At 49.4% G+C, this 27544-nt stretch overlaps 1 protein-coding gene across 2 annotated transcripts; it reads right to left on the minus strand.

The window, feature by feature from the left end:
• Nucleotides 1–37: 37 nt before the first annotated feature.
• DHDH (dihydrodiol dehydrogenase) lies at nt 38–25995 on the minus strand. Of its 2 annotated transcripts, XM_033960775.1 has the most exons (7): nt 25714–25993; nt 24641–24752; nt 23697–23860; nt 23232–23484; nt 22976–23100; nt 15601–15751; nt 38–367 (listed from the first exon to the last, which is right to left on the minus strand). In XM_033960775.1, the coding sequence occupies exons 1-7, from the start codon at nt 25801–25803 to the stop codon at nt 267–269; spliced, it is 996 nt and encodes a 331-aa protein (XP_033816666.1). In that variant the 5' UTR covers nt 25804–25993; the 3' UTR covers nt 38–266. The 2 variants fall into 2 exon arrangements, with proteins under 2 accessions (XP_033816666.1, XP_033816667.1); XM_033960776.1 differs by lacking the exon at nt 24641–24752 and having other exon boundaries at nt 25714–25995.
• Between the last annotated feature and the right edge of the window lie 1549 nt (nt 25996–27544).

The raw sequence follows: 27544 nt of genomic DNA on the forward strand, positions 1-27544 counted from the left end.
TGTTCACTGAAAATTAATCTCTAGCAGATACTGGAACTATATGTAAAATAGAGCTTTTATTATTCAAAAAGACTAGGCAGGTGCTGGTTTTCAAAGTAGTAATCTTCCTTGTTTGGGCTGCATGTGGAAATAATCTGTTCTGCTCGGCCCACAAAACTAACTGATTTTGAATCGATTTGTGCAGGGCTTGGAGTGCTGCTTCAGGTTTCGGTACAAGTGGGTGAGGTAGAACTGCTGGAGTAGGGCATTTCTTCCTCCACTGAACCTTATTTTGAAGGGATGTCTCCTAGTTGTTTGCGAGCTTCATCTATGATGTAAGCCACTAGTTCGCTGTCTGCCAGGCTCAGGATGGGACTTTCCTTTAGTCCTGTGAGCACAAAGGAAAAAAATTATTATAATGGAAAAGCAGCCGAGTCTGTGGCACCCTCTGTTTTAAATGTATCTCAGCACCCAGGTAAATAACAAAGACAATGCCAGGGCACCCCAAGGGTGCACAGTACAAACAATGATGCATCATATACAATAAAATATCAAGCAGGTACAGAAGAAAAGTAACAGCTACCAAACTCCCCCCATCCTACTCTACATAGGGCGAGCGAGAATAAAGCAGCTGAAAGCACCCAGAGGCCCTGGACTCTTATGAGCCCCAAAGATGCCACACTACCCCTTCCCCTACCTATACCCACTGATCCCAACCGTAACTAAGTGCCAGAATCGTTCAATACCCCTCACCTCCCCCGCAATGGTACTCTTTGCCCCATCCCACCTATACTCACCAGTACTCCCAGCCCAACTAACTGAGCGCCCAGATTAGGACACCCATCTTAAGACTGCATTGCGGCCCTTTGGATGCAAGGCTTATAGATCTGGCTCCCATATATTCAAGAACAGCATCTTTTGCTTCCTAGCCCCTCTGGCATCTCACGCCTCCCAGATGGCCAACTGATGCAACTGGTTCCACCAATGCCAAAATGCATTTTGTACTTTTTATCCTGAATATAAAGTACAGGTAAATGTTATATTTACAAGTACTTTAGGCCAGAAAAAAAAATTTAAAGCCTATTAATCAGTCATGCAATAAAAACCAGACGTCATCGTTGATTGGTGTATTGACTTCACAGCCCTGGTGATTAGTAGGAGCCCACATGTAAGAAATGCAGTACTGCAAAACTATTAGTGTTCGCTTATCTTAATGGGTAGGTAAGGGAAAGAAAGTAACTCCTAAGGCCATTAGCGTTGCCAAATTCCACTTCACTGCTGACACTTCTTATGACTGAGTTGCCTTATCACCTCCTTCCAGGTAGCCATTTAGAAGTTAAGCTTTATCTAAACACTTATTATATAGCATTGCATACATCCAGTAGTGGCATTATAAACAATCTAAACCGGTAACATTTCACAAGAGTTTATAAAAGATGAACCAGGAAGTACCAAATAAGACAGCAATCCATTCAAAACCAGCTATCCTGCACTATAGATATTAGGAAACGAGAGGTTTTTAACTACAAGTCTCCCATATTTGCAGGTTTGGCATTCGAGAGCCATAGCAGCATGCAGACAGATCTGAAGAAATTGCTATATTTGAAATGTGGCCGGTGACTTGTGCCCTCACCTAAAACTACCCCTTCTCTTCTCCAACTCAGCCAGTTTTCTACCTGGAGTGACCACCACCACCCGTGCTCACAAACAAAAGTAATCAATGCCTTCTCCTTACCCCACACTTTTCTGGCTGAAGCCTCCATATGCCTGTATCCGCCATCCCCAAGGGAACTGAGGAGTAGCAGAGCCAGATGAAGGAGAAGCCTGCAGGCGCTTGGCACATGGGTGCAGTGGAAACATGAATTATCCCAGGACAAGCAGGCAGCATATTCTTGACTGATGGGTGATGGCACTGACAGAGCCCCAGTACGGACAATTTTAGAGTGATTGCACTCTAAGAACTTGGAAAGTTCTAGCACCGCGCACGCGCGAGTGCCTTTCCGCCCGACGGAGGCGCGCAGTCCCCAGTTTCTTAGTTTCCGCGGAGCTAAGAAGACGCGTCCTTTTCAACGGCTGTTGAAAATAATTTTTTCTTCGCTTCCCGCTCGCGTAAACCTTCAGGAAATCTTTTTTCCTCTTTTTCTTTTGTTCTTTTTTTGATTTAAAAAAAAAAAAAACTTTACGTTTTTTTCGGTTCGCCCCAGCGGGGCCTGTTGCCACCATCGAGGCCTCGGCCTTCGATTTGGCAGAAGCCGTTTTTACGTTCATGCCCCCCCAACCCGGGTTTAAGAAGTGCCAGCAGTGTGCACAGCCCATTTCTCTCACCGACCCGCACAACTGGTGCTTACAGTGTCTGGGTCCAGACCATCGGGCGTCCACCTGCACCCGCTGTGCCACTTTAAAAAAACGGACTTTGAAAAACCGTCAAATCCAACGACGGTTGTTATTTGGTGCCGATATGTCCGAACCTACGGCACCGACATCGGCCCCGTCTCAGTCGGCACCCACCTCGTCGACACCGCACCGGCGTTGCATCCTTCAGGTAAGCCAGCTAAGAAGCCTTCCCCGCTGGAGCGTCCTCCGGTCTCAGTAGCAGCGAGCCCAGTCCTGCCGACCTCAAGGCGCCCGCGGAAGCGTTCCGCCCCGATTGAGGTGAGCCCCTCGTCCTCGGGTTCCTCAACCTCGGGGCGTCAAGCGGCACCACAGGTACCGCAGAAGAAAAAAGCGGTACCAGTGCCTTCGCTGGACAAGCGGATTGCTGCCGTCCTGCAGATGCAACTTAAGGAGCAGTTGCAACAGCTCCTTCCTGCTTTATTGACACTAAACCTTCCAGTCCCGGTCTGAGCCACCAGTACCGACAGTGGAGCAGCCTCTATTGTCCGCGTCCACTTTGTCGGTACCGGTACATTCTGCTTCCTCGGTCTCCATGCCGATCCTGGCACCGGAACCGAGATCTCTACACCAGGCTGTGCAAACTTCGGCACCGATACAGCCCTTAACATCTCCCAGTACCGCTTCTCTGAGGTCGGGTAAGTCGACACACAAAACCCGACACCTGGAACCCTCCACACCGGAGTCCCGGGATCACAGCTTTCAAGTTAGGGATCCTGATCTGTGGGGTGACTCCGAAGAGCCTCTTCTCTCTGAGGGGGAGTGTTCATCGGGTGACGAGGATCCTTCTGTTTTAGATCCATCCTCTTAAGCCAGATGCTACCTCTTTCACCTCTTTCTTGAAAGAGATGTATGAATCTCTTTCTATTCCCTTGGAGGCTGAGTCCAAAAAATCCAAAGCGTTCCTTGATGCACTGGATTTTGACCAGCCTCCAAGGGAATTTCTGAAATTACCCCTCCACGATATTTTGAGAGAGACTTTACAAGAATCTGGAGACACCTTTGACCATCCCAGGAGCCCCTCGTAAATTGGACTCCTTATATAAAGTCATCCCCATTCCTGGTTTTGGCAAACCATAACTTCCACATGAGTCTCTTTTAGTGGAATCCATACTTAAAAAATCCACAGGAGCTAGTGTGTATGCCTCAGTCCCTCCTGGCAGAGAAGGTAAGGCCATGGATAAATTTGGCAAAAGGTTGTACCAGAATGCGAAGTTGGCTAACAGGTCAGGGAATTATGCCTTTCATTTTTCTTTTTATCTGCATCATCTCATTCAAAATCTGACTGCTTTTGAAAAGTACCTCCCTGACCGCAAGAAATCTGCCTTTCGCCAATGTTCTTCCTCTCTTCTACAGCTTCGGAAATTCATGGTCCGGTCGATCTACGACACATTTGAACTGACCTCGCGAGCCACGGCCATGTCTGTTGCCATGCGTCGTCTGGCTTGGCTCAGAGTCTCAGAACTTGATGTCAACCATCAAGATTGCCTAGCTAATGCTCCTTGCCTAGGCGATGAGCTCTTTGGAGAATCCATGGACTCCACTACGCAAAAACTCTCTGCCCATGAGACTAGGTGGGATACTCTCCTAAAAACTAAAAAGAAGACCCCACCTGCCCGGCCTTTTCGGCAACAATCGGCCTACCAACTCCGCTATGTGGCTCGTCCTTTGCCACCGGCTCCTCAACAGCCTAGACGTCAGCGCCAACAACAACGGCAAACTCCTAGGCCAGCACAGCAACAACAGGTAAAGCCTCCTCCACCACAAAAGTCTACCCAACCCTTTTGACTTGGTTCTCCAGGGCATAGCCAGTGTTCTACCATCTACCCATCTTCCATGACCCATAGGAGGACGTCTTGCTTTTTACATCAGCCGTTGGGAAATCATCACCTCGGATCAGTGGGTCCTCAACATCATCCGCCACGGCTATTCTCTCAACTTTCAGACTCTTCCTACCCAAAGTCTGCCAAGAGAGTCTGCTTTGAACACTCCTCAGTCTTCCTTCCTTCTTCAAGAGGTTCAATCCCTCCTCCTTCTGAACGCCATAGAGGAAGTTCCTCTAGATCAAAAGGGGCAGGGATTCTACTCCCGTTATTTTCTGGTCCCCAAAAAAACAGGAGATCTCAGACCCATCCTAGATCTTCGCGATCTCAACAAATGCTTGGTCAAAGAGAAATTCAGGATGCTCTCTTTGGCCACTCTTTACCCCCTTCTCACTCAAGGCGACTGGCTATGCTCCCTCGATCTCAAAGAGGCATATACTCACATACCAGTCAATCTGGCCTCCAGACAGTACCTCCGCTTCATGATCAATCATTGTCATTACCAATACAAGGTGCTGCCCTTCGGTCTTGCCTCCTCTCCAAGAGTGTTCACCAAATGTCTGATTGTGGTGGCTGCCTTTCTACGCTCTCACCACCTTCAGGTCTTTCCTTACCTGGACGACTGGTTAATCAAGGCCACTTCCTCTCAGACAGTGCTCCTGGCCACCAACCAAACCATCCTGTTTCTACAACTTCTGGGGTTCGAGATCAATCTACCCAAATCTCATCTCATCCCCACTCAGAGACTCCAATTCATTGGAGCGGTGCTGGACACAGTCCTCATGAGAGCGTTACTGCCGTCCAACCGTCTTCAAACTCTTCAATCTCTTATGTTAGCAGGTGCTTCCACAACGTTCCATCCCGGCCAAGCAAATGATGATACTTTTGGGTCACGTGGCCTCGACAGTTCATGTCACACCCTTCGCATGTCTTCACCTGCGCACTCCTCAGTGGACCCTAGCTACCCAGTGGTCCCAAGCAACGGATCCTTACTCACGAAACATATTTGTGACATCATCTCTTCATCAATCTCTACAATGGTGGTTGATATCCTCAAATCTCTCCAGAGGTCTTCTGTTCCATTTACCTCCTCATCAACTTGTCATCACCACCGACGCCTCCCCTTATGCCTGGGGAGCTCATTTGAACGAGTTCCAAACTCAAGGCCTTTGGACAGCCCAGGAAAAGAAGCATCACATCAATTTCCTGGAACTAAGAGCAATGTTTTATGCCCTCAAGGCCTTCCAAAATCTCTTTCCTCAAATCCTACTACTGTGCACAGACAATCAAGTTGCGATGTACTACATCAACAAGCAGGGTGGAACAGGCTCTCGCCTCTTGTGCCAGGAAGCCCAGAAGATTTGGGCTTGGGCCACAGCTCACCAATTATTCCTGAAAGCTATCTACATTCAGGGAGAACAGAATTCCTTAGCGGACAATCTCAGCAGAATTCTCCAGCCTCACGAGTGGACTCTCGATCCTTTAACTCTACAGTCCATCTTCACTCAGTGGGGCACTCCTCAGATAGACCTCTTTGCAGCTCCTCACAATCACCAGCTGCCCCTCTTCTGCTCCAGACTCTACTCTCCTCACCGTCTGGCAGCGGATGCATTTCTCCTCGATTGGTCCATTCTGTTCCTGTATGCTTTCCCTCCGCTGCCTCTCATGTTACGAACCTTGTTCAAGCTCAAGAGGGAACAGGCCACCATGATTCTCATCGCTCCACGATGGCCCAGGCAACATTGGTTCTCCCTTCTACTTCAACTCAGTTCCAGGGAGCCTATTCTTCTTCCTCTGTTTCCTTCTCTGCTTACACAGCATCAGGAGACTCTTCTGCATCCCAACCTCCAGTCTCTGCACCTGACAGCTTGGTATCTCTCGGGCTGACTTCAACTGATACTCTTTTGTCTCAGCCCGTTCGTTCTATTCTGGATGCCTCCAGGAAACCGGCCACTCTGCAGTGTTACCATCAGAAGTGGACAAGATTTTCTTCCTGGTGTCTTCTTCATCATCATGATCCCACTTCCCTTGCAGTTGAGACCTTGTTGGATTATCTTCTTTCTTTGTCTGACTCTGGTCTCAAGTCTACTTCCATCAGAGTCCATCTCAGTGCTATTGCTGCTTTTCATGAGCCAGTTCATGGAAAACTTCTTTCAGCTCATCCTTTGGTTTCCAGATTCATGCGGGGTCTTTTCAATGTGAAACCACCTCTTAAAGCTTCTCCTGTAGTCTGGGATCTCAATGTGGTTCTCTTCGCCTTAATGAAGCCTCCATTTGAACCTTTGGCTACGTCTCCTTTCAAGTTTCTCACTTGGAAAGTGGTCTTCCTTATTGCTCTTACCTCTGCCAGGAGGGTCAGTGAGCTACATGCACTAGTTGCGGATCCACCTTTTACTGTCTTTCATCATGATAAGGTGGTTCTGCGTACACATCCAAAGTTTCTCCCTAAGGTTGTCTCTGAATTCCATCTCAACCAATCCATTGTTCTGCCTGTCTTCTTTCCGAAACCTCACTCTCATTCTGGAGAACAGGCTCTACATACTTTGGACTGTAAGCGGGCTTTAGCTTACTATTTAGACCGTACTAAGCCCCACAGATCATCTCCACATCTCTTTCTGTCCTTTGATCCGAATAAATTGGGACGTCCTGTTTCTAAACGTATGTTGTCAAATTGGCTTGCAGCGTGCATTTCATTCTGTTATGCTCAGTCCGGACTGACACTGGAAGGTTCTGTCACGGCCCATAGAGTTAGAGCTATGGCAGCATCTATGGCTTTCCTCCGTTCCACTTCTATTGAGGAAATCTGCAAGGCTGCTATGTGGTCCTCAGTTCATACTTTTACATCTCATTATTGTCTGGATGCATTCTCCAGACGAGATGGACACTTCGGCCAATCTGTTTTGCAAAATTTGTTTTCCTAATGGCCAACCTTCCCTCCATCCCTCTTTTTGTTAGCTTGGAGGTCACCAATCAGTCAAGAATATGCTGCCTGCTTGTCCTGGGATAAAGCACAGTTACTTACCGTAACAGGTGTTCTCCATGGACAAGCAGTATAAGTCAGCCCCACTTTTGGTGACGTCATCTACGTTCCCAATTCGGATTTGCTCTCCCAGAGCTCAGGTGAGACTTTAGGAGCCTCATCTGAGCATGTGCAGGTAGCCCTATATATACCTGTGCTGTCCCTCACTAATCCAGTTTAGTTAATCCGCTCTTCCCAAACGGACGGATCACAGCTCTCCATTCAAAACAAAAAACAACAACAAAAAACCCAGAAAGAAAGAAAAGAAGAAGAATGGCAAAACAAAAACGAAAAGCCTGCAGGAAAACCAGGTTTCAAGAAGTGCCCGGACTGCAAACGAAAAAGGAGCTCCTTGGACCCCCATGAGGTGTGTGTCCATTGCCTAGGAGAAGCACACCTCATGGCAGCCTGTCCTCAGTGCCTAAAAATGTCTCAGAGGGCTAGAAGAAATCGGCTCCAAAAGCTGCACACCATGGGGGAAGACCAGCGAAGGAAGAAAAAAAAAAAATGCAGCCAAAAACCAGCCCCTGCTTACCTGCTGCCTCAGGAAACCCAGCAAAAACAGAGTAGACTGCTCCTGAAACTTTCCGACTACAGGATAGCTCCCCGACGGCTGCTCCATGGCCTAGGGTAGAGCATAGAAGTGCAGACAGTGGAAAAAACGGCTGAGGGTCTCCTATCCCCTCCGCCGGCCATTCCAGCTGCACCAACTCGGGACTGCTCCGATTTCAAAATCGAAGCCATGCGGCCATCGAATCCAGCCCCGAGATTCAAACTGCCTCGATCTCATCCCAGGATGATATCAGTGCACTGGGCCCCGCCCCCTTAAAAGCACAGACACCTCAAAAGGCAAGCCTGGATACAGACAGTGCCTTTGCAAGCATGGAAAAGAACTCTGCACACCTAAAGGGACAGGACAATGTGCCTCACAGGAGCCAACACACCAGAACCTGCAAGGAGGGAACATGAAGGAGACAGAACATCTTCCTCCCCCTCCTCTTCATCATCAGCAGCAGCCTCACCAAGACGGCGGAGGCGCAGAAGGTCGAAAGATCGCGGGACCAGGGGCAGACCCCATCAGCGGGCTGACCACCCACATTGGCCGCAGATCCCAACATCCAGCCACGCCAACTGACCACTCCTACCGCTCACAGACAATTGTTCAACTTTTTCAACAGATTCATCGCACAGCAACTCTCCGGGCAAAGGGCGCAGAGCAAGAGCTCAGCACCGAATGCAGAGCAGACACTGCAACCACCGGCAACATGGAGACAGCCGCATCACACTCTCCAGCCACAGACGGCTATGCCTCCGAACGCAGTGGGCACTACCAGCAAAGCTATGCTTCAACACGGGGCAGCCCACACACATCAACAACCCAAGACACCCCAGACACAGAGCACGCGTCTGGGACAACACAGTCCGACATGCCGGCGGAGGACCTCACTTATCCAAAGTTCCTCCAGAAGGTAGTTTCCAAGCTGGCACTCACCCCAGTACAGGAGCTAGAGGCGACAGAAGAAGCACCAGGACTGCTGAAATACCTAAAGTTGCAAAAGGCCATAGCCGCACTACCAGCTCACAGAATGCTACTAGATTGCCAGGACCAGGACCAGATCCGGAAAACCCCACGGTCAGGCCCGGCCGTGTCCAGAAGGCTAGACCAAAAAATACCAGATCAGTGAGGCACTGGGCTTTGACAAACCACAGCTCCCTCACCAGTCCATCATAGTAGAAAGTGCCCTTAAGAAAGTTAAGAGCAACCGCCTGCAGGTCAACGACCCTCCGGGCAAAGAACACAGGACCCTGGACGCTACCGCCAAAAAGGTCCACCATGGCTCCATACTGAATGCCAAAATTGACTCACCTGTTCCACCTTACCCTGTACAATGATGCCCTCCGGAGGAAAATAGAGGAAACCCTAGACACGCTACACCCCGAGGGAAAAGCCTGCATAGCCCCCATATTACAGGAAATGGAGGAATGCGGAAAACATGATAAAAGCGATTTTTGACGCATTTGAAACATACGGCCGGAGTGGCCATAGCATCCAGACACCTGGCATGGCTGCAGGCATCGGGCCTACACGAGGACACCCATGAGCATATCGCAGATGCACCTTGCTCAGGGGAGAACTTATTCGGAGACAAAGTCACGGAAACAGTGGACATAATGAAAGCCAATTGCACAACTCTCCAAACCCTCTCCTCAGATGGCTTCGTAAAAACCCCGGCACCAAGGCGGCATAGCACCAACCACTATTGCCGACAAAATAACACCGTAAGGCGTTTCGACAACCTGACGAGGGCCGTCCCACAGACAGAAAGCACAACCCTGCAGCGCCCCTTACTAGCAAAGGCAGCGTCAGAGGGAGGGAAAACAGCAGAAGCCAGCTACTTCCACCACTGCAAAAGCCGGGCCTAGCTTTTGACTCATCAACAAGGCCCTCCACCCCTGTTAGGGGCCGCCTCTCCGCATTCAACAAAGCCTGGGAGAAGATAACAACAGAAAAACGCCAGCCAACCCACCAAAGAACTCATCCTCAGAGAAATCAAAGCTCTCCTTCAAGCAAGAGCAATAGAACCAGTATCCAAGTCATAGTACAACCAAGGGTTCTACTCCCACTATTTTCTCATCCCCAAAAAGACAGGAGGGTTCAGACCCATCCTAGACCTACGAGGCCTAAACAAGTATGTAACCAAGGAGAAATTTCGTATGCACTCCTTAACAACAATCCTACAACTAATTCAAAAGGACGACTGGCTGGCTTCACTGGACCTCCAAGATGCGTATTCACACATCCCTATGCACTCCTCCCAAGGAATGTTTCTGCGGTTCAGGACCCAAACCCAGTACTTTCAATACAGGGTCATGCCCCTTTGGACTCTCCTCTGCACTGAGAGTCTTCACAAAATATGTCATGGTAGCAGCGGCACACCTCCGCAAGAGCGCCATATGCGTGTTCCCTTACCTGGACCACTGGCTGCTGGGGGGTCCATCAGCCTGGAAAACGACAACAGCAGTCAATACAACGATGTCACTCCTGCAATCCCAGGGGTAAACACCAAAAAATCCGTGCTACAACCAGCATAATCAATAGAATTCATTGGGGCAAGGATCTGCACGCCCCTGAATGCAGCTTTTCTGCCCCACTCAAGGGGACAAGCAATACAAAAAACTGGTTCAGCAAATATCAGAGAGACACACATTCACAGCAAGAACAATACTACGCCTCCTGGGCCATCAAGCAGCCTCCATGCATGTTGTCCCACATACCAAACTCCACATGCGACCCCTTCAGTGGTTCCTCAGAAAGAATTGGAACCAACACACAGCCTCTGTCTCAGAGCCCAATGGATCAGAAAATTCACAACAACCTCAAGTGGTGGACACAACAACAGAATTTGTACACGGGCAAGCTTTTCCAGCAGCCACAACACCAACTGACACTCACCACAGATGCCTCAAAACAGGGGTGGGGAGCCCACCTCCTCCATCTGAGAACCCCTGGCCACCTTCCGAGGCCAAACAACACATCAACCCGCTAGAACTCAGGGCAATTGGGAATACCCTACAAGCCTTTGCTCCCTGGATCTCCAACAAGATCTTACTGATCCAGACAGACAATCAGGTGGCAATGTTCTTTATCAACAAGCAGGGAGGCACGGGCTCACTCACCCTCTGCAGGGAAGCCCAAAAAAATCTGGACATTTGCTTTATCAACCAATACTCTCATTCATGCCACCTACCTCCCGAGCCTGAACAACGCCCTGGTGGACAGCCTCAGCAGAAAGCTGGACCCCCACGAATGGTCCCTCCATCCGGAGATAGCCCAGGATCTCTTCCACAAATGGGGCCTCCCAACAAGGGGCCTCCTTGCCGCAGAGGACAACAAGAAGTGCCCTCAATTCTGCTCCAAAAGACCGACACAATACAGTCAAACCAGGGACGCTTTCTCCATACATTGGGGGGAACGCCTGCTCTATGCTTTTCCCCCCATACCACTCATCCACAGAGTGCTACAGAAGATCAGGCAGGAAGCAGCCACAGTGATCTTCATTGCGCCCCACTGGCCGAGACAGGTGGTTCCCCTGCCTATACCAGATGTCGGCACAGCTGCCAATCAGTCTACCGCTGCGACCAGACCTCATCACCCAGGACCAGGGACAAACTCTGCATCCCAGATTGAAAGCACTAACACTGACAGCATGGACGTTGAAAAGCTAATCCTGGACCCTTTCCACATATCAACCAGGGTGACTGAGGTACTGCGAGCAGCCAGACGCTCAGCAACCAGGAAATCATACAGGCTCAAGTGGAAAAGATTCCACATATGGTGTGTCTCGAAAGGAGAAGATCCACTCACCCGCCAGGTCCCAGTAGTATTCCAATACTTACTTGACTTATCCACAGCAGGCCTGAAAACATTCTCCATAAGAGTCCACTTGAGCGCTATATCAGCGTTCCGCAACCGCATTGAGGACAGGACCCTAGCCACACACCCACTAGTGTCCAAATTCATGAAAGGGCTTATAAACCTGCACCCCCCCAACCACTGCCAGCGTGGGACCTGGGCATCTCCGCAGGGTAACAGCACACCCCTTCGAGCCATTGGAGGATGCACCAATCAAATTCATCACCTGGAAAGTAGTCTTGCTCATTGCCATCACATCAGCAAGGCGTATCAGCGAGCTACAGGCCCTGGTGACATACCCACCAGACACAGATCCTTCATGATCACGCAGTGCTGAGAACTCATCCAAAGTTCCTATCTAAGGTAGTCTCATCTTTCCATGTAAACCAAATTGATAGTGCTCCCCTCCTTCTGCCCGGAACCACATATCAACAGCACGGAACAACTCCTACACATCTTGGACTGCACCCGTGCAGTTCGCCTATACATTTAACGAACACAACACTGGCGAAAGGCAGTACAACTATTTGTCTCCTTTGACCCCAACAAGCCAGGAACACCAGTGGGGAAACGCACTATATCCAACTGGATCTCAAACTGCATTGCCTCCTGCTACGAGCAAGAGGGAGTGATCCTTGAGAGAAATACCACAGCACACCAACTAAGAGCCATGGCTGCAACATTGGCAAACCTCAGCAACACGCCACTTCAGAACGTTTGCAGAGCAGCCACATGGTCTACCCCACACACTATTGCCTGGATCGCCCGAAAACAGACCTCCAATGACTTTGGTCTCAACATACTACGAATGGTGACCAAAACAGACACAGCAAAAGACACCAATACCTGGACTAGATGAACAGGACTATCTGATCTGTCTGAATCAGACAGAAGAGATTTTTAGACAGCTTATATTCTGCTATGTTGGCACAATTTGCACAATCAAAAAAAAAAAAAGTGTTACTCAAACACCACGTTGGTGACATATATTTGTTATAATCGCTATCTGTTATTGAGATACATACTCTACCATGTTACATAGAAACATAGAAATAGACGGCAGATAAGAGCCCACGGCCCATCTAGTCTGCCCACCTTAATGTCCCTCCCCTACCTTTGCCCTGTGAATAGATCCCATGTGCCGATCCCATTTGGCCTTAAAATCAGGCACGCTGCTGGCCTCAATCACCTGTAGTGGAAGACTATTCCAGCGATCAACCACTCTTTCGGTGAAAAAGAATTTCCTGGTGTCACCTCGTAGTTTCCCGCCCCTGATTTTCAACGGATGCCCTCTTGTTGTCGTGGGACTCTTGAAAAAGAAGATATCTTCCTCCGCCTCGATGCGGCCCGTAAGATACTTGAACGTCTCGATCATGTCCCCCCTCTCTCTGCGCTCCTCGAGCGAGTATAGCTGTAATTTGTCAAGCCGTTTTTCGTATGGTAGATCCTTGAGTTCCGAGACCATCCGGGTGGCCATTCTTTGCACCGACTCCAGTCTCAGCACATCCTTGCGATAATGCGGCCTCCAGAATTGCACACAGTATTCCAGGTGGGGCCTCACCATGGATCTATACAATGGCATAATGACTTCCGCCTTACGACTGATGAAACCCCTTCGTATGCAGCCCATGATTTGTCTTGCCTTGGACGAAGCCTGCTCCACTTGATTGGCAGACTTCATGTCCTCACTGACGATTACCCCCAAGTCTCGTTCTGCTACCGTTTTTGCTAGGATCTCGCCATTAAGGGTATAAGACTTGCATGGATTCTGGCTGCCCAGGTGCATAACTTTGCATTTTTTGGCATTGAAGTTGAGTTGCCATGTCCTAGACCATCACTCCAGTAGGAGTAGGTCGTGCATCATGTTGGTAGATTAAAAAAAAAAAGAAGAAAAGAAAGGGAGTGTTGGTCCAGTTCTAAGGACCAACATAAAGTTCCTATTGTTTACAATGCATAACCTCTGACTGGTCTCAGTAACTGGGGCTTTGTCTCTGTCCCTCACCTGACATTTATGCAGCCTCACCCTACCGCAGCGAGATAGCGGGGACGCAGAGGGGACCATCCCCGACGGGGACCCCATCCTCTTACACCCTCCGCAGCTGGAGAGTCATCAAAAGTGGGGCTGACTTATACTGCTTGTCCATGGAGAAAGCGAAGTTACTTACCTGTAACGGGAGTTCTCCGTGGACAGCAGAATAAGTCAGCCACACTGACCCTCCCTCCTCCCCTATGGGTGACACTGCAATAAGACTCAAGCTAGGGGAATCACTGGATTAGTGAGGGACAGCACAGGTATATATAGGGCTACCTGCAAATGCTCAGATGAGGCTCTTAAAGTCTCACCTGAGCTCTGGGAGAGCAAATCTGAATTGGGAACGTAGATGACGTCACCAAAAGTGTGGCTGACTTATCCTGCTGTCCACGGAGAACTCCCGTTACAGGTAAGTAACTTCGCTTTATCCAGGGACAACAGGCAGATATTCTTGCGTCCCACCCTCCTCCCCGGGTTGGCTTCTTAGCTGGCTTATCCTAACTGGGGACCGCGCACCTCCGTCGGGCGGGAAGGCACTCGCGCGTGCGCGGTGCAGCCTGCTAGAACTTTCCAAGTTCTTAGAGTGCAATCACTCTAAAATTGTCCGTACCGGGGCTCCATCGGTGCCGTCACCCATCAGTCAAGAATATCTGCCTGCTGTCCCTGGATAACACCTGTTACGGTAAGTAACTGTGCTAGTCTGTAGTTCGGGCTCCTCTTTCTCGCCCCCCACCCCAAGCTGCTACTAGGAGCAGGGTAGTAACAAGGGTAGCGCGTTGAGTGATTTCTTTCTGTGACTGAAGGGTTCCTTGGGGAGAATGATAAAACGCCATGACCACAGTTTGAAAGCTCAACTCGCTGCCATCCTTGCTACTGCTGTCTGCAGGTTTGTCACTGCTAAGTGGCAGATGTCCATAAGGCAAAAAGGGCCATAAAGTTATTTTCAAATTTATAGTATTCAAAAGGGGTGCGTGCCCCTAACCCCCTGAATGGGGAAAGCCATGGCTCACCCTGAGATGTTGCTATTTGGGTTTCTGCCAAGTGTTTAGGATACTGGGCTAGATGGATCTTTGATCCGACCCAGTATGGCTATTCTTATGAATATGGTGGGAGGACCTGTATTTCCAAAACAAGAAATAAGGCTGCTGCTTAACAGGGGGTAAACCAAAAAAACTGGAGTGATGATGTTCCTAAATGGACGCAAGCAGTGTCTCGCTTCCGGCTCACCACACAATTGTTTCCCACGTATTAACCTTTATAAGACCCCCCAGGGACACCCGAAGAAGACTTTTTGTCGAAATGCGGACTGTGTTGGGTCCTGTAACCCTAGTAGACTAGGTCCTTTAAGGCTTTTAAGTGGACAACCTATTTTTATGTGGATGATTTCAGTGTACCTTTGGAACTTTGATACTTTCAAATAAAGTCCATTTAGGAACATCGTCACGCCACAGGGTTGTTTTGGTTTTCTATGGATTTTCTTCTCTGGATATTTTGGGGTCAATTCCTTTTGTTTTTTAACAGAGGGGTAAGCCATTCCAAATATGAGCTACTAGGAAAGGAGACACTTCCGGTTCACCACACAATTGTTTCCCACGTATACACCTTTATAGGACCCACAGGGACCCCTGAAGAAGACTTTTTGTCGAAACGCGGACCGTGTTGGGTCCTGTATCCCTAGCGGACTAGGTCCTTTAAGGCTCTTATGTGGATGATTTACTTTTATGTGGATGGAATTATTTTATGTGGATGATTTTAGTGTACCTTTGGAACTTTGATACTTTCAAATAAAGTCCATTTAGGAACATCGTCACTCCACAGAGTTTTTTTGGTTTTCTTTATATAGCTTTGAGAGCCAGTGGGGTCTGTTCAATTGTTAAGATGCTTGTTCATTTTCCATCTTACGTTCCTCAGAAATTGTGCTGTAGCTGGGTGTTTTTCTCACCTTTTAGAAGACACTGGCGTACATGTTCTGCTTCGTAGCTGAGCCCGGTGCTGTTGGTGAAGTTCATTGTTTCAGTGGTAGGGGGCAAGGGATATTTGGTCTCCTTTCCATTGACAACCAGAGAGGTGGGGCACCACATTGTACCAGGAACCTGGGAGTGAAAGGAAGAGTCTGCTAGCCTTCCCACAAGCTCATGTTGACTATGACATGCATTTGTGACAGCCTGACAAAAATTCTAGCACTAAGTCTATTTGCATGGATCAGAAATGGCTAGGATCAGAGAGAAACAGCGTTGCAAGGAGCTTGGGAGAGTAGGGCACCTAGTAGTCATTTAAGGATAAATTAGCTTCTTACCTGCTAATTTACTTTCTTTTAGCTTCTCCAGACCGGTAGAGGTTAATCTTTACAAGTGGGTATATATTCCAATCCTGACCAGCAGGTGGAGACTGAAAACAAAACTGTGGAGTAGTACATAAGAGATACCTTCCCCTATTCCTATCAGTCTGCTGAATAGCCAAGCAGAACGCCCATGTGGGATCCCTACGTGGGTCAGGGTAAAACATTGGCTAATCTTAAGGGGAGGGTCTATAGAGTGGGCAGACTTGATGGGCCTTGGCCCTTTTCTGCCGTCATCTTTCTATGTTTCTAAGAACTGGAAACAGAAATAAACAATACTCCGAACAGGAGTAATAACTAACATACCCAAATGCTGTTGGAAAATGCAGAGGAGAAATACCAGAAAGAAAATGTCCTGCCAGCTGAGCCACAGCTGCTATTTTTCAATTCTCCCCGGCCCTAGAAAAATACTAGAACTGCAGCAAAAAAAACAAAACTACCCACGCAACAGACAGAGTGGGGACCTCTACCATAGAGAATGACACGGTGAAAAAATTGGTCCCCGTCCCCGTCTCACCATCCCCGTCACCGCCCCGTCCCCGTCTCACCATCCCCGTCACCGCCCCGTCCCCGTCTCACCATCCTCTTCACTGCCCCGTCACCGCCACTGCCACCCCATTCACCGCCCCGTCACCGCCACTGCAATCCCATTCACTTTTCTTTATTTACGTATAAAGGAAACATTCTTTAAAACTTTAAAACTTAGTTAAATATTAGTTAATAACTATACAAAAACAAAACACGCAGAGAAAAAATTAATATAAATTCTCAAAACTGACACATTTTGATCACTAAATTTAAAATAGTTATTTTTCATACAGTTTTTCAATCACTAATCTTCCACCACCCCTGGGGCTAGCAATGCAAAAACAAACACGACATGTACTTTAAATGCTGCTGTGATTAGCATAGTGACCGCGGCTACGGCTGCAAGTCTCCCCTCCCCCCAGCGATCACGGCAGGAGGGCACCCAACCCCTCCTGTAGACCCCCCCAACGGCCCTCCCGACAATCGCAGCAGAAGGGTACCCAACCCCTCCTGCCGGTCCTCCCAATGGCCTCCCCTAAGATCGCCGGCAGGAGGGTACCCAACCCCTCCTGCTGGACCCCCCCCCCCCCAACGAACCCTCCCACCCCGGAACCCCCTTAGTCTTACTTTCCAAGTTGGACCGGACGGCTCCTCACACGTATGGCCAGCAGGCTTGCCTCCGTCCAAATGAGGCGGGCCCGCCCCTACCCTGCCCAACCCACAGGATCCTAGGGCCTGATTGGTCTAGGCACCTAAAGCCACTCCCGCTATAGGAGGGGCCTTAGGTGCTTGGGCCAATCAGGCCCTAGGATCCTGTAGGTTAGGGAGGGGCGGGGCGGGCCCGCCTCATTTGGACGGAGGCAGGCCTGCTGGCCAGACGAGCGAGGAGCTGTCCGGTCCAACTTGGAAAGTAAGACTAAGGGGGTTCCGGGGTGGGAGGGTTCGTTGGGGGGGGGGGTCCAGCAGGAGGGGTTGGGTACCCTCCTGCCGGCGATCTTAGGGGAGGCCATTGGGAGGCAGGGGAGGGGAGGGGCGGGCCCGCCTCATTTGGACGGAGGCAGGCCTGCTGGCCAGACGAGCGAGGAGCTGTCGGTCCAACTTGGAAAGTAAGACTAAGGGGGTTCCGGGGTGGGAGGGTTCGTTGGGGGGGGGGTCCAGCAGGAGGGGTTGGGTACCCTCCTGCCAGCGATCTTAGGGGAGGCCATTGGGAGGACCGGCAGGAGGGGTTGGGTACCCTTCTGCTGCGATTGGCAGGAAGGGTTGATCTGACAAATGAGGAGCACGGTGAAACACAGGTAAATAGCGGTTCCTAGAAGGGGGTACATTGGCCCGCGGGGACAAACCTGTTCACCGTTTCCGCGGTCGGTGAATGGCCTTGTCCCCGTCACCGCAGCGACTGCTAGTTTTCTTCCCCGTTTTCGGCGGTGACCCGCGGCTTAAATGCGGTGGCCGCGGGTAAACCGTCACCGTGTCATTCTCTACTCTACCAGTCTGGAGAAGCTAAAAAAAACAATTGTTTAAATTAGCAGGTAAGAACCTAATTTCTCCTTCTTTAGCACTCTCCAGACCAGTAGAGGTTAATCTTTATGAGTGGGATGTACCAAAGCACAATAGTAGCCTTAGAAGCGCCATCCCTCTTACAAGGACCTGCGAGAACAACAAAGAGATGATCCAATTTCCTGATCTCCTGGGTCCTCTACACATAAGAGCGAAGAAGCCAACTGACATCTAACTTGTGCAACTTCTGCTCAGAAGAGCCCTCCCGACTACCAAATACTGGGAGGACCACTGCCTTATTGACAGGAAAAGGAGAAACTACCTTTGGCAGAAAGGAAGGAACAGGCCGCAAGACAACCCACTCCCTAGAAAAACTCCAAAAGGGAGCCCTACGAGAGAGAGCCTGCAGCTCAGAAAACACATCTAGCAGAAGAAATGGCCACCAAGAAGACCACTTTAAGAGTTAGGTCCTTCAAAGAGCAGGTGCCCAACAGAGCAAAGGGAGGGTGCACTAGCACTGAAAGAACCAGATTCAGATTCCAAGATGGAACAGGGTCGATCGGGAGGCTGGAGCTATTTGGCTACCCGCAAGAAGCAAATTGCAGCAGGAATGGCAGTCAAATGCTGACCTTACAACAACCCAGGAAAGGCTGACAAGGCCGCAAGCTGAACCCTTCCAGGCCATCCTGCAAGAATTCTAGGATGGTAGGCAGGGAAGCGTGAAAAGAGACCACTCCACGCGCATGACACCCACTCCTCAAATAGATGTCAAACCCTCACATAAGCTCGAGAGGTAGACAGCCTCCAGGACCCCAAGAGAGTAGAGACTACTTTATCGGAATACCCCTTCTTACCTAGGCGACCCAATTCAAGAGCCAAGCCATAAAACAGATGGGACCCTGCATCAGAAGGTCATCCAAGAGGAAGAGTATCCGCCACCAGATGCCTCACCAGATCCGCGTGCCACGGTCATCGAGGCCAATCCGGAGCCACCAGAACAACTAGACCCGGATTGCGAATGATGCGAAGAACTCTGCCCACTAATAGCCACAGAGAGAACACATACAACAACCCCTCCATTGGCCATGATTGAACTACAGCATCCTGACCGTCTGTGCAATGACTGAAGAAGAGGGACATTTTGGCGTTGCTACTCGTGGCCATCAGGGGCAGACCCCAAGACTGCACTATCAACTGAAGCCACGGGCTGAGACGCCACTCTGGGATCTAATGTGTGACGACTGAGGAAGGCCGTGTGAATATTCTCCACTCCGGCTATGTGGGAGGCCGAGATGTCCTGAAGATGCGACAGCTCAGAGCATGAGCAGAGCCGCCTCCCGCGCTTCCTGAGTGCTCTTAGTGCCTCCCTGACGATTGATGTAAACCACTGCCGTGACATTGTTCGACAGCACTCTGACTGACTTGTCCAACAAGAAGGAGCGGAAGGCTAACAGCGCCAGACGTACGGCTCTGGTCTCCAACACATTGATCGACCAGGACGCCTCCTCTGTGGACCAGGTGCCCTGAGCTGAGTGACCTAGGCACTGATCTCCCCAACTGAGGAGACTGGTATTGGTGAGAAGCATCATCCACTGTGGTGGATCCAGGCTCGTCCCCTGAACCAGATGTGAGGTCTGGAGCCACCATCGAAGACTACAGCGCGCCAAGCCTCGCAGAGGAACCTCCGGAGCAGAGCAAACTGAAGAGGACGCCATCGACTCCAAGACTTGGAGGAAATCCTGCACCCGAGGACACTGGGACGCCATAAGGAGACAAAACTAAGATTGCAATTTGCTTACCTGGGTCTCTGGAAGGAAGACCTTCCCCAAGGAGGTGTCAAACAGAACTCCAAGGTACTTCAAACGCTGAGATGGGACCAACCAACTCTGGGAAAGGTTGACCACCCAGCCCACCGACTGGAGAAACTCCACCTGAGCCGTAACCCGGGTGCTGTCCTGCAACGACTAAGACTGAATCAACCAGTCCAGGTAGGGATGTACCAGAATGCCTTCTGACCGCAAGGCTGCCGCGACGACCACCTTAACTGGTGAACGTCCGGGGAGCCATGGCCAACCAAAGAGAAGCGCACAGAACAGATAGTGCTGACCCAAGATCACAAAGCGAAGGAAGCGCTGATGGGAGGCCCAATTGGGAACGTGCAAGTAGGCCTCCATCAGAGAAGTCAGGAACTCCCCCGACTGAACCGCCAGAATGACAGACCGCAGTTTTTCCATGCAAAAAGAGAATTCTGAGAGCCCTGTTGACCCCTTTTTAAATCTTGGAGAGGCTGAAAGGTCCCCTCCATGGGCACCACAAAGTAAATGGAGTACCTGCTGGTGCCAGTGCCGCACTCCTGAGCGGACACTGGAACAATTGTGTTGAGATCTAGCAAGCACTGCAGCGTCTGGCGAAAGGCCAGCGTCTTCCATGCTGCCTGACACGAAGAGGCTAGATATGATCTGGCACAGTGGGCAAACTCCAGAGCATAACCGTCCCGCACCACCTCCAGGACCCACTGATCGGACAGGAATAAAGGTCAAGCAGCCAGGCACCCACTGGAACTAAAGAGGGCACCGGCAACGAGTTTGCCGGATGGGTAGCGGGGGAACAGGTGGAAGGATTCCCAGCCCCACGACGGGCCCCCCGAAAGGACTGCATGCGCTAATAAAACCGATGCCGAGAAAACCCGGAAGCCTGGAAAGTAGCAGTCCCACGCCTAGGGCCATACTTGTGGAACTTCCACAGACACCCATGGGCAGTGCCTCCCTGAGACGGGCACCTTAGAGTCCGGCAGAGTCTGAACCAATTTATCTAAGTCCTGTCCAAAAAAGGACCCCCGAAAGGGAAATTTTGCAAGTTCAGTTTTAGATGCGGCATCCGCCAACCAAGCGCGAAGCCATGATACGTTGTGCGGCCACTGCAAAAGCCAGAGATGTAGCTGATGTCTACACCAAGTCAGAGAGCAGCTGAGAGGAACAAGGCAGCCACTTCAATCTTTGTAACCTCCTAATCCACCAAGGACCAGTCATCAGACTCACGATCCAGGACACGCTCAGCTCACCGAAACACAGCACGAGCCACCAGTCCCCCACAAATAGTCACCTGGACCCCCAAAGCAAGAGACATCAAAATTCTGCTTAAGAATGGTCTCCAATTTACGCTCTTCAGAGTCCCGTAAGGCAAAATTGCCCTCAACAGGCACGGTATGCCGCTTAGAAATCGCTGAGACCACTACGTCCACCACTGGCGACCTTAAAGTTAGGGTTGGGATGGGATACCAATGAGCCATGGCACACGCTAACCGAAACAGCGCCTCTGGTGGATTCCACTGCGCCAGTACAATATCCCGAAAATCTTGATGCAGAGGAAAAGAGTGGAAAACAATACGGATTCCCCTTAAAAGAGGGTCCCCCGCATGCGGGGTCTCTGGTGGTGCTTCCTCAAAATGCAGTACCAAGACCTTAAAAAGATCTGGGAGCTCATCCCTCTGAAAAAGGCACACCATGGACGCTTTGTCGCTGGAAGATGGGAAACCCAATGCCCCGCCACCAGCAGCTGTCCCCTCAGGAAGATCCTGGAATTCTTAAAAAAGGGTCCAGGTCCTCACCAGGCCAACACGCTCCTCTGACCACCAATCCGCAACCCAAGGCACCCACGGGCGCTTGGAAGAGGGGATGCCAAAGGAGAAGAGGAAGGCAAAGCCAAAGGGGGTGCGGTGGACACCCCCCCCTCCCCGAAACCCCCTGGGCGCAAGTGGGACCCCCAACTGCCTGAAAATAGGCTCTGCACAAAGCAAAAATTAAATCGGGGGAAAAAAACCCCGGGGGTCCCATGGGGACTCCCTGCCACAGCAGGAGATCCAGATGAAACCTGCCCCTGTGTTTCCAATACAGGGGGAAGATTACATGAGGTTGCAGACAAAATGGAGGGGCCAGATAGAGAAAATGGCAAAGTTCCCGCCAAAAACAACCCCTCCTGGGCCTGTAGCGGCTGGGAAGCCTGAGCAGTCCCAGCCGCTAAAGCCGGCAAGCCGGCATCAGTTGTTAAAATATCAGCTGAAAGGGAATCCTTTGTACCCTGACTGTCGGCAGTCAAGGAATCTCTCCGTGGGCGGTGGAAGAAGACCGGGCCTCCCCACTGCTCCCTGCCGACTCACGAGGCACTATCGGCAGGGAGCTCTGGGCCCAGCAGCTGCTGCTGCCAATGGAGCTTCACCACCGGCCCAAACAGCAGATTTCAGGCTGGCCAAGAGTGCCTCGCGTCTGGACCAAATTGTACCCCATTTCCCCTGAGAAAGGCTCAGCTCCATACACGACCTAGCTAGAAAAGTGCCGGTTAGTACAAAAATACAGTAAAGTGAAAGGAAAGCAATCCTTCAGACCGGCACTACCTAAGGATTTTTTTTTTCCAGAAGACTCCATAGGTTCTCAAAGCAATATGCCTTGCTTGATTTAGGGGGTAAGGCTTACTGCTGAGGCTCTTCTAAAAAAATGTGGGAAGGTGGAGGAAATGGAAGGGATCCCTCTCAAGACCTGCCAGGTTTAACACCCCTGAGGTCGGACGGACACCCAAACAGGACCCATCCAAGCTGAATCCGGCCAAAAACAGATTAGAAACCAATTCCAACAGCCCTACCAAGGGAATTGGGTACAGCTCACTCAACACCTGCTGGAGACTGAAAGAAGACTGATAGGAATAGGGGAAGGTATCTCTTATGTACTATTCCAGTTTTGTTTTCAGTCTTCACCTGCTGGTCATGATTGGGATATATACCCATTCGTAAAGATTAACCTCTACCGGTCTGGAGAGTGCTAAAGAATTTAGGTTTTGGGGAGGATCTTGGGAGATGGTATAGAATGAGAGAACACAGGGAATCAGGAGAACATTAGGGGGGTTAGACGCTTGGTAGAATTGCAAATATTACTCTGGCACATGATGCCTGATCTCTGCTCACCTTGATGATCCCATCACTGCAGCAGATGGCTGCCTCATTGGGTAATGGTACCATGAATGAGTTGGTGAGAATTGCCTGGCGCTTACCAGAGTACTGTAGGATAATGGTCACAGTTTCTTCCACACCTGTGAAAAGAGGATAGTCAAATGGACAGATAGGACCTCAAATTACCAGCTGCTGGACCAGTATCCACTTAGCTGGCTGCTGGCCTAGACATGAAGAGATCCAGCTTTATCCCTTCTTGTGGCTCACCTACCTGTTTCATACTGGAACCCAGTAGCTGTGATTGACTCTGGCTTCTCTCCGCCAAAGACCATGCAAGCAAACTGGATGCAGTAGCAGCCAATGTCCAGGAGGACTCCTCCCCCTAGTTCCTTCTCCACCAAACGAGGCAAGTGGTAGATGCTATTACCAAACTCTGCTCTCACCAGTTTCACCTCTCCTAAGGTCTTCTGCAAAAGAAGTGCTCTAATCTGCTCTGAGACTGGGAAGAAGCGTGTCCAGAGGCCCTGTGAGTGAGAGTGAGATGAGATCAGAAATTCTTGGAGAGGAAGTAATGTAACAGCTACACATCAAGAGTTTTTTAAAAAGGAGCTTTTTCTGCATGTGACAGTATGTGGCTCTGTAAGTTTCAGACTAGATGGGACTGTATCAGCATCTCCATGACCCATCAGACTGATCTGTGTCAGGGTCAGTGAGAAGGTGAGGTCAGGAGGCTTACCTCCATGAGAAACACATTGTTTTTCCGGGCTGCAGTCACCAACTCTTTAACCTCTTTGGCGTTCATAGCAAGCGGCTTCTCACACAGCACGTTCTTTCTTGCCTGGAGGAACAGGAGCACTATGTCTCGATGTTGGGTGTGCAAGGTCCCAACATATATGATATCTGTAGTAGAGAGACAGGATACAAGACCAACAGTGGCATCGGTCATGCTCAAAGCAGACAGCAAGCCCCACCAGGGACAGTTTTCATTTCCCACTCTCCTTGGAGAAATGAGTTGGTGAAACCAGAACTGAGGACTAGAAGCTTTGTTGATAGATACTGTTTTCCCTTGGGCACTTGGTAAAGGGATGTGATTTATCTCTCTTGTGGGGATACAACAGTACTAGATCAGTTGAAGCTATGGATTCTGTGGTTTTTGTTTGTCAGGCTTGGGGTCTTTTTTTATTTCTATAAATTATTATGTATTCAGTAAACATATGCAAAAGAACAATTGTAGATTAACAAAACAGCGCAAACATCTTGTATGCCCCCAAACCAGTAGTCTCAAACTCAAACCCTTTGCAGGGCCACATTTTGGATTTGTAGGTACTTGGAGGGCCTCAGAAAAAAGTTATTAAAATGTATTATTAAAGAAATGACAATTTTGCATGAGGTAAAACTCTTTATAGTTTATAAATCTTTCTGCTTAGCTAAGTCTTAATAATAATATTGTCACTTATAGTTAAAGAGACATATGATCAAGAAACTGTTTTATTTTACTTTTGTGATTATAATAAACATACCGAGGGCCTCAAAATAGTACCTGGTGGGCCGCAAGTTTGAGACCACTGCCCCATACCAATGTAAAAGGAATTGGATACCCACCCCCTCCCATCTACAGCTTAGATAAATGGCATCTACTGTTGATCCTTGAGTGGATACCTATAATTTGGGGGGTCTTACCAATGTTGGGGTCCTTGGCAAGCTCCTCGTAAGACCCATACGCTTTTGGGATTGAGTGGCGCTTGGCAAATTCCTGAGCACGACTGAGGTCGCGAGCTGCCACCACCACAGCCTGTAAGAGGAAGAGTCAGAGAAGGTGGAATGGAGGAGTGGCCTAGTGGTTGGAGCTGTTGCCTCAGCACCCTGTGGTTGTGGGTTCAATCCCTGTGACCTTGGGCAAGTCACTTAACCCTCTGTTGTCCCAGGTACAATAGTTAGCTTGTGAGCCCATTGGGACAGATAGAGAAAATACATACAGTATCTGATTTTAAAACTTGCCATTCACTGCCTTGGGTGAATCTCTCTTCTCAGGAGGAGGTTGTGGAAAGCTGAACCTGACTGCATTTTGGTGTTAGCTTGCTCCTTTTCTCCATGTCTTTGTCCTCTGTCTTTGACTAGATTGTCAACTCTAAGGAGTAGGGCTCCTTTATTCATATTTGGTTAATAAATCCCAATATTTGTGTTGGACTACATTACCAGTCTCATAATGGCAGAAATGAAAAGTGCGGTTGGAATTCATACCATTGAGGTCAAGTTGGTGCATGCTGAGAATCATTTCTAATGTCACAAATAATCTGGACATTACAGCAGATTAAAGCCAAGTGGCCCATCCGCAACCACTATCTCCTCCTCTCCCTAAGAGATCCCACGTGCCTGTCCCATGCCTTCTTGAACTCAGACACAGCCTTTGTCTCCACCACCTCTACCGGGATACTGTTCCACGCATTAATCACCTCAACTTCATACCATACCCTCTGGAGTTTCTTTTCAATTGAAAGAGACTTGCCTCGTGTATTTATGCACCTCTCTTATCATAGTTCCCTTCTCCCACCTTCAGAGTAATTTAGCAATGAAAGGGTTACGTGATAACTGGGAGTGCAGCATGCATTCTGGCTATGTTTCTGCCATGGTGTGCAGCTGAGAGACATCGCTCAGCTTCATGCTAAAGTGCCAGCATTTTATGACTCATTTCCAGGCACCCTGCCTGTTTTAGTTTGGAAGTACTGTATACCTCCCCTTCCTCCCTCCATTACCTGATGATTGTGTGCTGGTAAAGTCTTCAGAGCCACCAGGAAGTCGTGGCTGATCTTGCCTGCAGAACAAATGCCCCATCTGGTTGCCATGCTGGAGAGAAAGAGTGTGTAGATACAACCAGTCCTAAGGCAGTCAGTGTAGATTTCCTCCTGTAAATATATGGCTGGATGACTGCAGGCGGGCAAACCAAAGGTCACTGGCCAGCTTCCAAGGCTCTAGCGGCTGGGACCGACTGTTCTTTCGATAGATGCCTAGCACCAGCCGCCTGCACTGGCCAGAATATCTATGTGTGACGCAATGCCAGAGAGTGGCTAAACCTGAACAAGATTGAAATGCCTTTTTCCCCCAAGGCCAGGCCGATACGTTAGTGCTTGTGCCCCCATTGTCTGCTGGGAGTTGTAGTTCTTTCATTTTCCTTACCAGACTGGCATCTCCCTGCATAAAACAGGAGAGAAGGGATGGGGCATCTTTCTAGATTAATGTATTGGGGGATAGGGCACATTTCTAGTGGAATAGGTGTGTCATTCTGGACAAGTGAGTTATATCCCAGTGCCCGTGAGCTATGCAGAAGGAATCCATTCGTTTTTTAATCTCCTTCACAGAGAGCTCTGCTGCCCCGTACGGTTTTTTCCTTCTAAACGTGAGACGGAGACTCTTTCTGAGCTGCTCTTCTTATTTCTTTATTTTTGTCAGTTCCCCCCCCCCACCCGTTTATTTTTGTGCAAATCCAGCTAGACGCGGTACGCCCACATCCAAGGCCACAATCTCCAGATGGATTCATAGGGCCATTTCGTCAGCATATATTGTTTGTGGGAAACAGTCACCTGTGGTAGACTTAGGAGTAATGTTAGAAAATTCTTTTTCATGGAGAGGGTGGTGGATGCCTGGATTGACCTCCCGAGGAAGGTGGAGAGGAAAACGATGACAGAATTCAAAAAAGTGTGGGATGAACACAGGGGATCTCCAACTAGAATGTGAATGGGCAAACTTTCATGGTTTGAATCTTACAAATGAGATGGTTTGGATGAGAGTGAGCTTCACTGGCAACTCTTTAGAACCTAAAGACAGTACCGAGTGGACTTCTGAGGTCTGTGGCCCAGAAGAAAAAAAAAGATTTAATGCATATAATTATAGGGCAGATTGTAATTGTAATGCATGTAATTATAGGGCAGACTGGATGGATTGTTCAGGTCTATCTACTGTCATATTACTATGTTTCCGTAAAGGTGCATTCCAATAGAAACTTGGCTTTGTTGTAGGCAGAAGCTCGGATGGTATCCCCTGAGATTTCTAGGGCAGCCCTATATACATTTTCCAGGTTTTTAGAGTGGATGTAGCTGCAAGGGAAGACTCTGCCTTTGAGTCCTCAGTGTTACGAGCTGGCGCAGTGGTCCTACCCTAGATTTCAGGGACTGCTTTTGTACATCCCACTTATCCAGAATGATACACCTATTACACTAGAAAAAGAGATTAGGTTCTTACCTTGCTAATATCTTTTCTACTATTTAGGTGTATCATTCTGGACCCCTGCCCTGTCATTTATTTCCTGCGCCTGCCTACCTTCTCACTCAGAATGTTCCTAACCAAACCTGTCAGTTGAATGCCAGTCAGACCTTTAGGGTATGAAAAATAGTCCATAGCTAGGACACGGGGAGGGGGGGATATTGTTAGAGCTCCATGAATCTCTATTTGGCATGATTGTTCAATGTTGTTATTTCAGACAAGAATAGACCTATTCTTTGGGTGGTTTCCCTGTACAACCTACTTCACATCAATTTTTAGAATGAGCTATTGCCTGCTTTGGAACTGACTAGGGGACAGCAGAGCCCT

Source organism: Geotrypetes seraphini, chromosome 10, assembly GCF_902459505.1.
Source record: "Geotrypetes seraphini chromosome 10, aGeoSer1.1, whole genome shotgun sequence".
Classification (NCBI taxonomy): Eukaryota; Metazoa; Chordata; class Amphibia; order Gymnophiona; family Dermophiidae; genus Geotrypetes; species Geotrypetes seraphini.

Excerpts from the sequence above, each read along its gene's own strand:
- DHDH (XM_033960775.1), bottom strand. The coding sequence starts at position 25,803 with ATGGCAACCAGATGGGGCATTTGTTCTGCAGGCAAGATCAGCCACGAC. Across the intron at positions 24,753-25,713 it reads TACCAGCACACAATCATCAG|GCTGTGGTGGTGGCAGCTCG; the intron begins GTAATGGAGGGA and ends TTCCTCTTACAG. Across the intron at positions 23,485-23,696 it reads ACAATGTGTTTCTCATGGAG|GGCCTCTGGACACGCTTCTT; the intron begins GTAAGCCTCCTG and ends TCTCACTCACAG.